This window comes from Oncorhynchus masou, chromosome 11, assembly GCF_036934945.1.
Source record: "Oncorhynchus masou masou isolate Uvic2021 chromosome 11, UVic_Omas_1.1, whole genome shotgun sequence".
NCBI classification, from domain to species: Eukaryota; Metazoa; Chordata; class Actinopteri; order Salmoniformes; family Salmonidae; genus Oncorhynchus; species Oncorhynchus masou.
This window is the reverse complement of record NC_088222.1, coordinates 15,108,544-15,123,746: the sequence shown is the minus strand read 5'-3', so window position 1 is coordinate 15,123,746 and position 15,203 is coordinate 15,108,544. Positions and strand designations below refer to the sequence as shown.

The 15,203-nt window shown below is 42.3% G+C and overlaps 1 protein-coding gene across 1 annotated transcript; it reads right to left on the bottom strand.

The window, feature by feature from the left end:
- Positions 1 to 311: 311 nt before the first annotated feature.
- On the bottom strand, positions 312 to 14,457 carry mfsd14ba (major facilitator superfamily domain containing 14Ba). The gene is made up of 12 exons (XM_064977501.1): positions 14,122 to 14,457; positions 12,451 to 12,549; positions 11,102 to 11,164; positions 10,551 to 10,678; positions 10,070 to 10,184; positions 8,683 to 8,901; positions 8,296 to 8,409; positions 5,756 to 5,827; positions 5,090 to 5,202; positions 4,099 to 4,196; positions 2,497 to 2,660; positions 312 to 2,227 (listed from the first exon to the last, which is right to left on the bottom strand). Exons 1-12 carry the CDS (start codon positions 14,200 to 14,202, stop codon positions 1,985 to 1,987), a joined length of 1,509 nt encoding a protein of 502 aa, XP_064833573.1. The 5' UTR covers positions 14,203 to 14,457; the 3' UTR covers positions 312 to 1,984.
- Positions 14,458 to 15,203: the final 746 nt, after the last annotated feature.

Here is a 15,203-nt window from a genome sequence, read left to right as displayed (position 1 = left end):
AAATAATCATTATGTACAATAAAATTGTGCCCCTAATGGATTTGATCAGGTCAAATTGCTTTCTCTTAATTTTACATTTTATAATCCCCGGGTTAGTGAAGTTTTACTCTTGGGGCGTGAAAACTATTTGAGATAACGATAGTTTTGCGTTAAAATCAGACTTCAAAATAAGTATTTTTTAAAGCTGAGGTAGCTTGCAACACTGGGACATATTTAGTGAAAGAAAATAAACAATGATTGAAAGTCATGATTTTGTCACCCCCCCCCCCCCACACACACACACAAAAAAACACACACAGGAAAAACAAAAATCCACCCCATCATATATTTCAGGGTAAGGTTATACTTACAAAAAAAGAATAAAAACAATTCTCCCAAAAATTACAAAAAGAAAACCAGTAAAAACTTGTTTCTCTAAGTTAAATACATTATTATTACTACCAGAGTAGCCTAGGCATTTCTGTCAATATGTTGCAGAACATTAGCAATATAATTTTTACAGTATGGATAATATAAATAAAATACCTCATATATTTTAAGATAAAAACCCTTTTTAGTACAGTAGCAATCAAGATTTCACAGACTGAACAGAAACTGCAGAGCACTGCATAAAACCATGACAACCATAACCTAATGGCATCATCCACACCTCAGCACTGCCTCCTACTGACAGGAGGCCACATTTAGTGAATATCTTAAATTGTTCTCACTATACAGAAACACTTTTAGCAGTTACTCTAGGACCAGTGGTTCAAGTACCAAAACTCTGCACAATAAAGTGAGAAGTTGAGATCTTGGGAGTAAAAATTACACCAAGATCTTATCTTCCTATGTCAAATATCCTATCATCCTAATCTCCCATGTTTACCCACCAGTTATAAGACAATGATATGATAACTGCTCTCTGAATGATATGAATTGTTGTAAGGCTTGTGAACAGAAGCTCCCCTGAAATATCGGACTTACAGTATACATCTCATACATTTTATAATGTTGTAATCTTATGGCTGCTCATAGTGAACAAGCTTTCTAAGTAAATATTTTAAGTGTTGTTGACTGACTACTGGCACATATCTCCTTGCATTTCAGACTCGGTTTAAGCCTCCTTGTGTTGAGGTACCATTAGGTGTGGGCTACAGTAAATGCTGAGCTTGAAGATGCGTTAAAGCAATAAGATGCCGGGCACAGCAAGCTCTTTCCCTTCTACCTCTATTGAACAACTCAATCTACCCAGCGGGCAAACCTGGTTGAAATGGCACCAGATACCAACCAGTAACCAGTTTTGCCCGCTGGGTCCGCCATCTTCGCTGTCGCTCCCTTCAGGATTAAAACTTAGAGGTCCTAGAGGTGAACCTCCCCCCCAAAAAAGCATCCCCTGTAAGATCAATACATCATAAACAGCAAATCCAATCCAGCTAAAAATTAAAAATAAATACTAGTTTTTATGGGACAGGGGCGGGGACTGGTTGGTTGTGCAGTGCAGAGTTGCACAGAATATTGAGGTTGGTTAGCTAGGCCTCTCTCCCTCTCCTCCGTTGGGGATACGTAGGCTACATGGGGGCGTGGTATCCATAGATGGGTGTAATAATACCAAAGCCGCCTGCTGCCCTCCATCCTCCCTCAGTCACACAACGCTGTCCTGCAGGAGCCACCTGCTGCCCTCCCTCAGTCATACAACGCTGTCCTGCAGGAGCCACCTGCTGCCCTCCCTCAGTCACACAACGCTGTCCTGCAGGAGCCACCTGCTGCCCTCCCTCAGTCACACAACGCTGTCCTGCAGGAGGGGCCTACTGCCCTCCCTCAGTCACACAACGCTGTCCTGCAGGAGCCACCTGCTGCCCTCCCTCAGTCACACAACGCTGTCCTGCAGGAGCCACCTGCTGCCCTCCCTCAGTCACACAACGCTGTCCTGCAGGAGGGGCCTACTGCCCTCCCTCAGTCACACAACGCTGTCCTGCAGGAGCCACCTGCTGCCCTCCCTCAGTCACACAACGCTGTCCTGCAGCAGGGGCTCAAAGTCCTCGTCACTGGTCGGGGCTGGCGTGTCCTCGTCGCTGCCCGGTAGCGGGGTGTTGATGTGGACGCCGGCTAGCATGGAGGTATCCTTGGCGTCAGCGCAGGTCACCACAGAAGGTTTGGTGTTCTCAGGGATAAACAAGGCTACCAGGAAGGCCACCACCACCGTGCATGAGCCCAGCAGGAAGGGAGGGCCGGGGATCAAGGATTTCTGTATGGAGAGAGACACGGTATTATAGATACAGAACTTCATTTTTCTGTAGGAACTTAATTTGACATTCATACAACACAAAGAATATAACCCATCTCTGAATAAAGAAACAGAACGATGAAGGAATATGGCAACGGGAAGATTGCAAGTGCCTACTTAGGAAGAAACATGTTTTAAAGCTAAATGAGACAGAAATGTATACAGCTATATAAAGTCTGCCTATACTAGATCCACAATGACGATGTTATTGGTGATCGTGATTAATTTACCTCAGTCGGGGGGTTAACAGGTAAAGGGTCGATGGGGTACTCTCCCTGGATGGGATCGATTGTGTTCAGCTCTACGTTAAACATGAAGAAGATAAGTCCGTACAGCGCCGGGCCCAGACCGTTACACAGGCCTCGGATACCAGTGATCATCCCCTGAACCAGACCTGAGGAGAGACAGGTTATACATTTATTTTTCAGGGACCATGAGTACCTGTGGTCCCTGGGCAGAACAGCATGACATCACAGATGATACAGCATACAGATACATAAACATCCATGAGACATTGTTTTAAGAACAAAGTCAAATGATAAACATAGGATATTTTTATTTAACTAGGCAAGTCAGTTAAGAACAAATTCTTATTTTACAATAACGGCCTACCCCTCCCCTAACCCGGACAACGATGGGCCAAATGTGCACCATCCTATGATGGGACTCCCGATCACAGCCCAGTTGTAATACAGCCTGGGATAGAACCAGGGTCTGTAGTGACGCCTTTAGCACTGAGATGCAGTGCCTTAGACTCCTGAGCCACTCAGGTGCCTTACATTTCTGCTATACGTCCGCTATGAAATAAATAGTCAAAGTTAAAAACATCCATGCCTTTATATACTGTGGTGTGTCTTAATGGAAAATGTCAGTAAACATATTTTTCATACTGATTTACTTTAAAAATGACAATGGAGGGGGAGAGAGCAGGACAAACCGGAGAGAGCAGGACAAACAGTCAGATTACATGAAGGGAAATATCTTAGAGCAGGACAAACAGACAGATTACATGAAGGGAATATCTTAGAGCAGGACAAACAGACAGATTACATGAAGGGAAATATCTTAGAGCAGGACAAACAGACAGATTACATGAAGGGAAATATCTTAGAGCAGGACAAACGGACAGATTACATGAAGGGAAATATCTTAGAGCAGGACAAACAGACAGATTACATGAAGGGAAATATCTTAGAACAGGACAAACAGACAGATTACATGAAGGGAATATTTTAGAGCAGGACAAACAGTCAGATTACATGACGGGAAATATCTTAGAGCAGGACAAACGGACAGATTACATGACGGGAAATATTTTAGAGCAGGACAAACAGACAGATTACATGACGGGAAATATCTTAGAGCAGGACAAACAGACAGATTACATGACGGGAAATATCTTAGAGCAGGACAACCTGACAGATTACATGAAGGGAATATTTTAGAGCAGGACAAACGGACAGATTACATGACGGGAATATTTTAGAGCAGGACAAACGGACAGATTACATGACGGGAAATATCTTAGAGCAGGACAAACGGACAGATTACATGAAGGGAAATATCTTAGAGCAGGACAAACGGACAGATTACATGACGGGAATATTTTAGAGCAGGACAAACGGACAGATTACATGACGGGAATATTTTAGAGCAGGACAAACGGACAGATTACATGACGGGAATATTTTAGAGCAGGACAAACGGACAGATTACATGAAGGGAAATATCTTAGAGCAGGACAAATGGACAGATTACATGAAGGGAATATTTTAGAGCAGGACAAACGGATGAAGTACATATAGAAAAGAGAAATAAAGGGAATGTCTTACCTTGCTTATCTGGGTCTGCACTGCGAGACACCAGGGCACTCACTGCAGGAAAGGTGATACTAGACATGGCTGCTACTGCACCTGCAGCCCACATCATCCTACACAGAGAGGAGACAGTGGTTAGCTAGACACATACAGTATGAGACATTTTAGCTATAGGAACTAGTAACCACACCCTCAGGACCAGCCCCTCTGAGCACGCTCAGTGACCTCTGACAAAACTGATCACGATTCCCCTTCACTTTTGCTTCCTTTTTTTTTTTAGATCATTTTTAATTTGAACAAGAGAGAGATAATTGCATTAAGTTTTTTTTAACAATAAAGTGGACAGTCAAGGACTTGTAATATTCTGTATTTCTAAAAAAAGTAAAAATAGTGTGAGTTCTAACTGTTGTCTAACTGTACTTAACTGTCAACACAGGCCAGCCCTGTTGATAATACTCAGGTAGCCACAGTACAGGCCAGCCCTGTTGATAATACTCAGGTAGCCACAGTACAGGCCAGCCCTGTTGATAATACTCAGGTAGCCACAGTACAGGCCAGCCCTGTTGATAATACTCAGGTAGCCACAGTACAGGCCAGCCCTGTTGATACTACTCAGGTAGCCACAGTATAGGCCAGCCCTGTAGATACTACTCAGGTAGCCACAGTACAGGCCAGCCCTGTTGATACTACTCAGGTAGCCACAGTACAGGCCATCCCTGTAGATACTACTCAGGTAGCCACAGTACAGGCCAGCCCTGTAGATACTACTCAGGTAGCCACAGTACAGGCCAGCCCTGTTGATACTACTCAGGTAGCCACAGTACAGGCCATCCCTGTAGATACTACTCAGGTAGCCACAGTACAGGCCAGCCCTGTAGATAATACTCAGGTAGCCACAGTACAGGCCATCCCTGTAGATACTACTCAGGTAGCCACAGTACAGGCCAGCCCTGTTGATAATACTCAGGTAACCACAGTACAACAGACAGAGTTGAAGGTGACCCACCATGGTTCTGACCCGAAGCCGTACCAGGCCAGCTGTAGAATCTGGAAGCCCAGTCCCAGAAGCACCGTGTTCTTGTTTCCAATAGTTCTCATCAAGACTGTGAGAATAAGTGTCTGCAACAAGAAGCAAACAATTAATACATTTTAAAAAATTATCATTAAAAAAAAATCAAATGTTTTTATAATGCCCAATCAGAAGTCATCACAAAGTGCTTTACAAAGTGGTAATTTATTTATTATTTATTGTAGTCACACATAAATATTGGATTCATAGGAATTACACAATTTGCGACATTACATTATAATGCCTTTTTAGAGCGGGCATACATCGGACTAATAACCGAAAGGCTACAAGATCGAATCCCCGAGCTGACAAGGTAAAAATATGTCGTTCTGCCCCTGAACAAGGCAGTTAACCCACTGTTCCTAGGCTGTCATTGAAAATAAGAATATGTTCTTAACTGACTTGCCTAATTAACTAATGAAAATAAAATATGTCAGCATTCTTCACATCTAAACGTGGAACTTGATTCAATTCCAAAGGACAATAACTCATTTGAACTGACACATGTTGTTAACCGAAGACTTGATTAGAACTGATTGTTCAGTAACACATTGCAGTCACTCACAGACAGTTAAATGGAGGAGTATTGCGGGAGATACATACCTGGGCTATGATGGAGAGGATTCCAACCACCCCGATGAACACTGCGATTGTTGCCGATGAAAAGTTAATGACCTGAGATAGAGAGATTGAGAAATAAAAATAAATGGAGAGCGAGACAGAGAGAGAAAGGGAGAAAGACAGAAAGAGAGAGAGAGCCATAGACAGAGGGAGAAAGGGAGAAAGAGAGAGCCATAGACAGAGGGAGAAAGAGAGAGCCATAGACAGAGGGAGAAAGGGAGAAAGACAGAAAGAGAGAGAGCCATAGACAGAGGGAGAAAGGGAGAAAGAGAGAGAGCCATAGACAGAGGGAGAAAGGGAGAAAGACAGAAAGAGAGAGAGCCATAGACAGAGGGAGAAAGGGAGAAAGACAGAAAGAGAGAGAGCCATAGACAGAGAGAGAAAGGGGGAATGCTTGAAAGAGAGAGCCATAGACAGAGAGAGAAAGGGAGAAAGACAGAAAGAGAGAGAGCCATAGACAGAGGGAGAAAGGGAGAAAGAGAGAGAGCCATAGACAGAGGGAGAAAGGGAGAAAGACAGAAAGAGAGAGCCATAGACAGAGGGAGAAAGACAGACAGAAAGAGAGAGAGCCATAGACAGAGGGAGAAAGACAGACAGAGAGAGAGCCATAGACAGAGGGAGAAAGAGAGAGAGCAGAGAGAGAGGGAGAAAGGGAGAAAGAGAGAGAGCATAGATAGAGGGAGAAAGGGAGAAAGAGAGAGAGCCATAGACAGAGGGAGAAAGTGAGAAAGACAGAAAGAGAGAGCCATTGACAGAGAGAGAAAGGGAGAAAGACAGAAAGAGAGAGAGCCATAGACAGAGAGAGAAAGGGAGAATGACAGAAAGAGAGAGCCATAGACAGAGAGAGAAAGGGAGAAAGACAGAAAGAGAGAGAGCCATAGACAGAGAGAAAGGGAGAAAGACAGAAAGAGAGAGAGCCATAGACATAGAGAGAAAGGGAGAAAGACAGAAAGAGAGAGCCATAGACAGAGGGAGAAAGACAGACAGACAGAGAGAGAGCCATAGACAGAGGGAGAAAGGGAGAAAGAGAGAGAGCATAGATAGAGGGAGAAAGGGAGAAAGAGAGAGAGCCATAGACAGAGAGAAAGAAAGACAGAAAGAGAATGACAGAAAGAGAGAGCCATAGACAGATAGACAGAAAGGGAGAAAGACAGAAAGGAGAGAAAGGGAGAAAGACAGAAGAAAGAGAGAGAGCCATAGACAGAGGGAGAAAGAAACAGGAGAGAAGCAGACAGAGAGACAGAAAGAGAAAGAGAAAGCCATAGACATAGAGAGAAAGGGAGAAAGACAGAAAGAGAGAGAGCCATAGACAGAGGGAGAAAGGGAGAAAGAGAGAGAGCCATAGACAGAGGGAGAAAGCCATAAAACGGCATTAGTCTCCCTCTTTACTCTAAAGCCAATTACATTATTTGACATGATGAAGTTTACCATGGTTCCCCAGCACAGTCGAGCCAGTCGCGTGTTTGTTTGTAAATGGCACAACAGGAGAAAGCAGGAGCAGGTGAGTCCAGCTGTGTATTGACACGGATCCCGTTTTATATTGAAAGTCAGTGTTTTTTTTGCTTCAAGAGTGATCAGGGACGTGTAATTCTTGTTTTCCTTCATCGAAAATACATTAATGCAACATATTCGGCAGAAAATAGTTTAATTGTCATCAGATGACAACAGAAGTGCAATGCTCCTACCTATACATGTATGCTCCTACCTGTATATGTATGCTCCTACCTGTATATGTATGCTCCTACCTATATATGTATGCTCCTACCTATATGTATGCTCCTACCTATATATGTATGCTCCTACCTATATATGTATGCTCCTACCTGTATATGTATGCTCCTACCTATATATGTATGCTCCTACCTATATATGTATGCTCCTACCTGTATATGTATGCTCCTACCTATATATGTATGATCCTACCTATATATGTATGCTCCTACCTATATATGTATGCTCCTACCTATATATGTATATGTATGCTCCTACCTATATATGTATGCTCTCCTACCTACCTATATATGTATGCTCCTACCTATATATGTATGCTCCTACCTGTATATGTATGCTCCTACCTATATATGTATGCTCCTACCTGTATATGTATGCTCCTACCTATATATGTATGCTCCTACCTATATATGTATGCTCCTACCTATATATGTATGCTCCTACCTGTATATGTATGCTCCTACCTATATATGTATGCTCCTACCTATATATGTATGCTCCTACCTGTATGTATAACTTTATGAGCTGGATTTCCTCATGTTTTGCAATTAGTTTATTTACATTTGCACTCGTTCACATATTTAGCTAGCAGCCTCCATGGAAATCCTCTTTTACTTGTGCTAATTTTGTTAGCATTCTGGTAATAGACGCCCAATTGTTTTTTTGCGTTTTTTTGGAGACCCCTTTTGTACTAAGCCAGTAATACTGTAAATCCTGGTGTGAGAGAAGAACTGTATCAGGATTTGAAAATCTGGATACAGTCCGACCCGAGGAAAAAGTTGGATATTTACCTGTCTAAGATATAGGAAGAAACTGGAGTATTGACCAGCCTCAGGTAGGTAGGACAGGAACACGGTTATACAGATGAGAAGAACTGTGGGATCCTTTCCCACTTTCCTCATCGACTGCAAACAAGAGAGACACCAAAGGCTTTAAACTAACAGAGAGAGACACCAAAGGCTTTAAACTAACAGAGAGAGACACCAAAGGCTTTAAACTAACAGAGAGAGACACCAAAAGCTTTAAACTAACAGAGACACCAAATGCTTTTCAAAATGGCCACAAACACTGATGAAGCTAGGTAGCCTACTAACGTGTATGTACGTATAGTATATCCCAGACCGATCTCATTGACTCATAGCATGGTACAGCATGGCATAGAATACTGTAGCACTCACCTGGAAGGGGTCTGCCTGCTCCCAGGTGATAGGTGCTCCCCAGGTGTTGAGTCTCATCTTCTCCGGTAGGGACTCAGGCACGGCCAGCAGGATGAAGCAGATGTCTGCCAGAGCCACGAGCGTAGCCACCAACACCACCAGGTTGTCACCGTAACACGCGGACAGGTACGCCCCGATGGCTGGACTCGTCACCAGGCTGGCTGCAAACGTAGCCGACACCTAGAGGAAAACACACAGAGGACAAGGTGTGTTTTAAACTAGTCTTTTTTTAGGTCTATTTATATTTAATCACGATAGTCCACTCAGCAACAATTGTCACAGTTTTCCATGAAGTCCTGTAGTGTATTTATTATTTTTTAATGGTATTGGAGCCAATAGCTATCAATGACCCAATGTATGCAGCTATTTTTCACATTTAACAAGTGGTTAAGCTATACAAAGGAAACTTAATTCATGTTAATGAATGCTGTTCTTCATTCAACGCCAAGACGCAAAATACAAAGTGAAAAGGATGAGAGAATTCAATGGCATACGACACACTCAAGGGACTGCATGAGATCTGAAATCACTGTGTGAAGGATTGTAAAAACATGACACAACCAACATCTATTCAACACAACAGAACACATTGCATAACGCATATAGAAGTGCAGAACTTGATCTTCACCCATATAACTGTCAAATAGAATTGGAAAGATGACAAGATATAATTATCCACTACCCTTTACCCCAATCAACTGAGGAAAACATTGTACATCAGAGATGGGCAACTGGCGGCCAAACTTACTGTTGAGAGTTAGTAGGATACACCAGGTACAATTTCAAAATATGGTTGTGCATCAGCAGTTGTTCTCTTGTTATGTCAGTCACTGACAGTCACTCAATTAGCCCATGTCAGCTAAATATTTTGTTGATTGGTAAGTTATTAAGAATTACCAGCCTGGGGGGCCCCATTGATTTTGCTAGTCACACACTCAGATATCACATTCAAAACCAAAAACATTTCTATCCACCATATTGCAAAATGTGTAGAATTGCATGAAATTAGTTAGAAAATTGCTCAATTTCCTCTCCGCCCCATAGCAAAATGTGTAGAATTGCAGCAAACTTGTTTTAAAACTAACATTTTCTCTACGCCCCGCTTTCAAGAGGAGGAGCTGCTAAAATATTTTGCTCGCAAGGTGGGGGCCCGCAAAAAAAAATACTTTGCTTATGGCCCTCAAAAGTCTAGGGCCGGCTCTGACTGCATATGTAGGTATGGATGTGGGTACGCAGAACAATGAACCGCTGCGGCCCCTCATGATGAGTTCAGATGTTTTGTGGCCCCCACTCCCATCAGTTACCCATCCCTGCTGAAGTCATAATAAAAATGTAACTAGCTCTTTACCAGTCCATATGCTGTGCTTCTTTCATGCTCCTCAGTGACATCAGAGACATAAGCAAAGATGACAGAGAAGGTGACAGAGAAAGCCCCTGACATGGAAATCGCTGCAAAGTACCACCTGAGGGAGAAAACATGATGTCAGTCACATCCAAGGCAGTGCATTCCACACCACAAATAAGATCAACAAATAAGATCAACAAACACTCCTACAGACTCTAAAGCTAAAGATCTATTGACAGGCATCAAAATGTTTACCAATTTGAAAGGCTGACTGAAATTGTTAAAACAGACAGCTATATGGTAGTGTGTGCATAGGTGGGATAATATGGTATTTTCATCTAAACTAGCACTGTTACAACAGCACTATACAAGATTCCCTGTTTACATGTACTTATTGTTTAATTCAAATCAAAAGACACAATGAATACTGAACCAAATCACAGCAGTGTTTTTTTCTTGGTCAGAAGAGAGGTGCAGGACTTACCAGGGACTGAGTCTCATGAGCGGGATTGGGGCACAGGTGAAGAACACAGTGACTAATAGGAAGGACCGCCTGCCCCACACATCTGACAGGGCACCAATCAGAGGGGCGCTCATGAAGGACAGGAGGCCCTGTGGCGGAGGAGGGTGAAGAGGGGGAGGAGCCTCTGTTAAGAACATCATGTTACCGGGAACCCGTAATGAGAAGCCTCATTGATCTTTAGTGTAAATGAGAGTGAGCTGAATTATAATCAAGTAGCAGCAAGAAAATGGCTGCCCTTTGCTCTCCTGAAATGACATATGATAAACCTATAATTAAACTTATACATCCACTAGTTATGAAATAATAAGATACTAGATTTTTTTTAAATGGAGTACCAGAATACATTATAGAGTGCTGCTTTTGTTCAATCGCTCAGGGATGCAACTCTACGGGGATCCTCATAGCAGTGACCAATAAATTACGTAATTGGTTAATTATTTTGGAGATATACTGTTCGTAGTCTGCCAAACAACATTTGTGTATTTAAGTTACTTCTATGCCTGATATCTTACCTTCACACCTTGAATAAGGCCATTCATCAGAAATGTGTGCTGTGGAAACGTTTCATGTAAAACCTGCAAAAATAAACCACAGAGAAACCACAAAGATCTTTAAAAGGGGGCTCTTGCACAGATAGGGTGCCAACTGCCAAGAAACCATAGTCACACACACAGACAGCTGTGTGCTTAACAAGCGGTTTTACAAGCCAAGAAACCTACCCTACAGAGAGAAGACTAGAAGAGACAGATGGGGATGAAATAAGAGAGATTGGCAGTGAGAGAGTGAGAAAGAGAGCAAGAGAGAGTTGATGGCTGTGCTAGAGATATACTGAACAAAAATATAAAACGCAACAATTTCAAATATTTTACTGAGGTAAAGTCCATATAAGGAAATCAGTCAATTGAAATAAATGCATTTGGCACTAATCTATGGATTTCACATGACTGGGCAGGGGCACAGCCATGGGTAGGCTTTGGAGGGCATAGGTCCACCCTCTAGGGAGCCAGACCCAGCTGAACATAATGAGTTTTTCCCCACAAAAGGGCTTTATTACAGAGGGAAATATTCCTCAGCGCCCCCATCAGACGATCCCACTGGTGAAGAAGCCGCATGAGCTGGTCTGCCGTTGTGAGGCCGGTTTGACGTACTGCCAAATTCTCTACAATAACAGAGCCGGCTTATGGTAAAGAAATTAACATTAAAAATTTTTGGCAACTGCTCTGTTGAGCATTCCTGCAGTCAGCATGCCAATTGCACACTCCCTCAACTTGAGTCATCGGTGGTGTTGTGTGACAAAACTGCACATTTTAGAGTGTCCTTTTATTGTCCCCAGCAAAAGGTTCACATGTGTAATTATCATGCTGTTTAAACAGTTTCTTGGTATGCCACACCTGTCAGGTGGATGGATTATCTTGGCAAAGGAGAAATGCTCACTGACAGGGTTGTAAACAAATTTGTGCACAACATTTGAGAGAAAAAAGCTATTTGTGCATATGGAACATTTCTGGGATCTTTTATTTCAGCTCATGACACTTGGGACCAACACTTTACATGTTGCATAGATAGATCAAATAGATAGATAAAATAGATAAAATAGATAGATAAAATAAAATGGATAAGATAGATAATCTTGCAGCAACAGGACATTTGAATTATGTGAATTATAATGAATGGTCATTTTATAGAGGTTGATACATTTTTCATAAAGAGAAAGTCAAGTCTAATTTCTAAATGGAATTTACAAACTTCAGAAGCCATTTAAACCTCAAATACACTAAACATTTTAAATGTCCTGCTTCAGGGTGATCAAATTAAGATCCTACATCTGAAAACAGACAGGCCAGCTGGAGATGGAACTCACTGTCAGCATGGGAGTGGTGAGGAGACCCCAGGCAAAGAACTCCAGGAAGATGACCACAACAGCATGGGAGACACTGGGTCTGCCAATACCATGGCCCGGCTGCAACACACAGGAAAGAAAGGTGGCCATTTTAGACCGTGTTCGATCCAATTTTAAAACATTCATCAAATTAACAGCTCTCACAGTGTGATCATTTTTTCAACAGCATTTCAAAAAGGCTACCATTTACTGAGTCTATTGTCTAATGATGCTGACTGAATGGGATTATCTAGATTAAATCAGTCTAAATCTAAATCAATAAAATAAAGAAATCCCACTGCTCCACTTCTCTTTCAAGGTGAATAAGTCACTTTCTTTGCTATTTGAAGACATCCATGTGGGGATCTCTGAAGGAGTCCATCAGTGGTCTTTGAGGAAGGCAGAGATAGGGGAGCACAGGCCCCTAGCTACTTCACAGCACAGTGATGCAGCCTTCAGTCTTGGGAAGATTGGGACATGGCCGTTTAATGACAGTAGAGATCGAAGGTGGGCCTTCTATTACTATCCCTCGTGTTGATGACAGTGAGTGCACTGAGTGTGTCTGTGTATATGTGATATGTATGCATGAGTGAGAACTGGGGGAGAGTGTGATGTCATCTCAGCTCGCTGTCATGCAAGGTGCAAATCACGTCATGATCACCAAGCCTAATCTGTGGAATTAGACATACAGTAGCCAGGCTTTATGGCGATTCAATCACTGCTGGCTTTTCAATGTTGTGACAAATAGAGTCAGGCCTAAGCATTTAGTTGTGTTAATTACAAATAAAACCCCTAAAATAAAATTCATGTCTCAATCCACTTTGATGCATAGCTCAGACTAATAACAGAAGCCTTGTTAAACCTTGAATACACTACACTTTTGCATTGCCTGCTTTGTAGGGTAATTCTCCCCAAAAAAAGAGTTATTAAATTAAGATCCTACATCTGGATAGTACAAAATGTAATGTTTTCCTTTTAAAAGTTTTTTTTATGCCATCTGTGATTGTGTTTTTGGTCCAGGTCATCCTCCCTTTCCAAGGTAACACCATGGTAACTCCTTACATGGTCCTGACAGCTGGCTATTGGCTAGAGCACAGCCAGCATCATCAACAACAACTATTATCCAAATATGAATTTGAAAACAATACATTATCATGATCATGCATTCTGTCTATGAATACATGATTATGGAATTATCATGCAAATAGCTTGCGTTGGTTGGGGGGAAGCCGGAGGATGTTATGTAATGTCAGCTGCATATCAATATTATGCAGGCTTCAATAAGCTCCTCCGCAGCTATAGGCCGAGATATTACCGGCCGCGTCCTTCCAATAGGCGTTCCAACGTAACCATCTATCATTATTGATCATCTAATAACACATTGACCCACAATTCAAAACGGATTAGTAATAGCTTTAGCGCAAGAATGTGTCGCACTTTAGGCTGACAGAGACGTTTCATTTTCACAAGGTATCTCGAGTACACAATGTCCGCTTATGTCATTGCCTGCTGCTACCGCAGGCGCACTCACAGCTGATACTCCACCGTTGGCAGTTTATGTGAAATCGGTTACATTGTTACATTACACAAATACTATAGGCTACATTCCCGGTTGCAATAGGCTACCGAAATAAAGACGATTAATTCACATACCGTGGGCCCATCTTTCATGATAATTTTCTTGACCAACACTATACGGTTGGCACCCTGTTGATCTTTCTCTCCCGGAGTCATCTCCTCATTACATTTTGCCGGAGTTACATAGAATCCATGCTGCGTAGGGATCTTCGGTTCACCCGCTTCTTCCAGGATGCCTTCTTATTTAGCCTTGGAAGGCTAACTGTAAAAAAAATACGTGTTTTATAACCCAGTAGTCCGACCGAATCGACAACAAATGCGAATAATGTACAAAATGGATATTGCAAACGTCATCAACACGTCCTCTCGATTCACTCTGTACAGAGGACAGCGCACTCCAGCGATGGAAGATTAGAGATGGTGCTAAAGGTACTGACTGCGGATCAGTGTGTGGTTTTATGGCACCGTTATACGCATCAGCTTGATGTCTGGGGAAGGTTTAGAAAACTGGTCTGGGACCAGATTTAGGGCTCAACACCGTTTCCTGCAGCCACGAAAGATGGACGCGCAGTACCCGGAAACAACTAATCAATTGTGGTTTATTCTCTGGTCCAAATAAAACATTTAGTTGTGGTTAACTTTATTGAATTGAAAGAGAGAGCATAACTCAGCTGTTTTCTAATATCTAAAATGCTATATGTGGCAGGGTAGCCTAGTGGTTAGATCGTTGGACTAGTAACCGGAAGGTTGCAAGTTCAAACCCCCGAGCTGTCGTTCTGCCCCTGAACAGGCAGTTAACCCACTGTTCCTAAGGCCGTCATTGAAAATAAGAATTTGTTCTTAACTGACTTGCCTGGTAAAATAAATATTTGGTCGGCCAAATAAGGAAACATATGCTGCATTGCATTCTAAGTGTTTTACCCAGAAATACCATGTCAAAAATAGGATTAAGATTCCATTGATTTTATTACTGCTCCGATGCTTTTAGGATCACCTTCCATATAGTAGAAAATGATGCATTGCCGGTTTTCCTTGCAGGTGTAATTGAATGAAGCGCTGCCTACCAATGTCCTTTTTTGTTCATGGTAAATGTCTTGCATGCTCAAATGTGTATACCAGGTGGGTAAGTCATGTGAAACGTATTGCTTTACTGGTAG

Excerpts from the sequence above, each read along its gene's own strand:
- mfsd14ba (XM_064977501.1), bottom strand. The coding sequence starts at position 14,202 with ATGACTCCGGGAGAGAAAGATCAACAGGGTGCCAACCGTATAGTGTTG. Across the intron at positions 5,203-5,755 it reads TCCTCTCCATCATAGCCCAG|ACACTTATTCTCACAGTCTT; the intron begins GTATGTATCTCC and ends TTCTTGTTGCAG. Across the intron at positions 4,197-5,089 it reads GGCTTCGGGTCAGAACCATG|GATGATGTGGGCTGCAGGTG; the intron begins GTGGGTCACCTT and ends CTCTCTGTGTAG.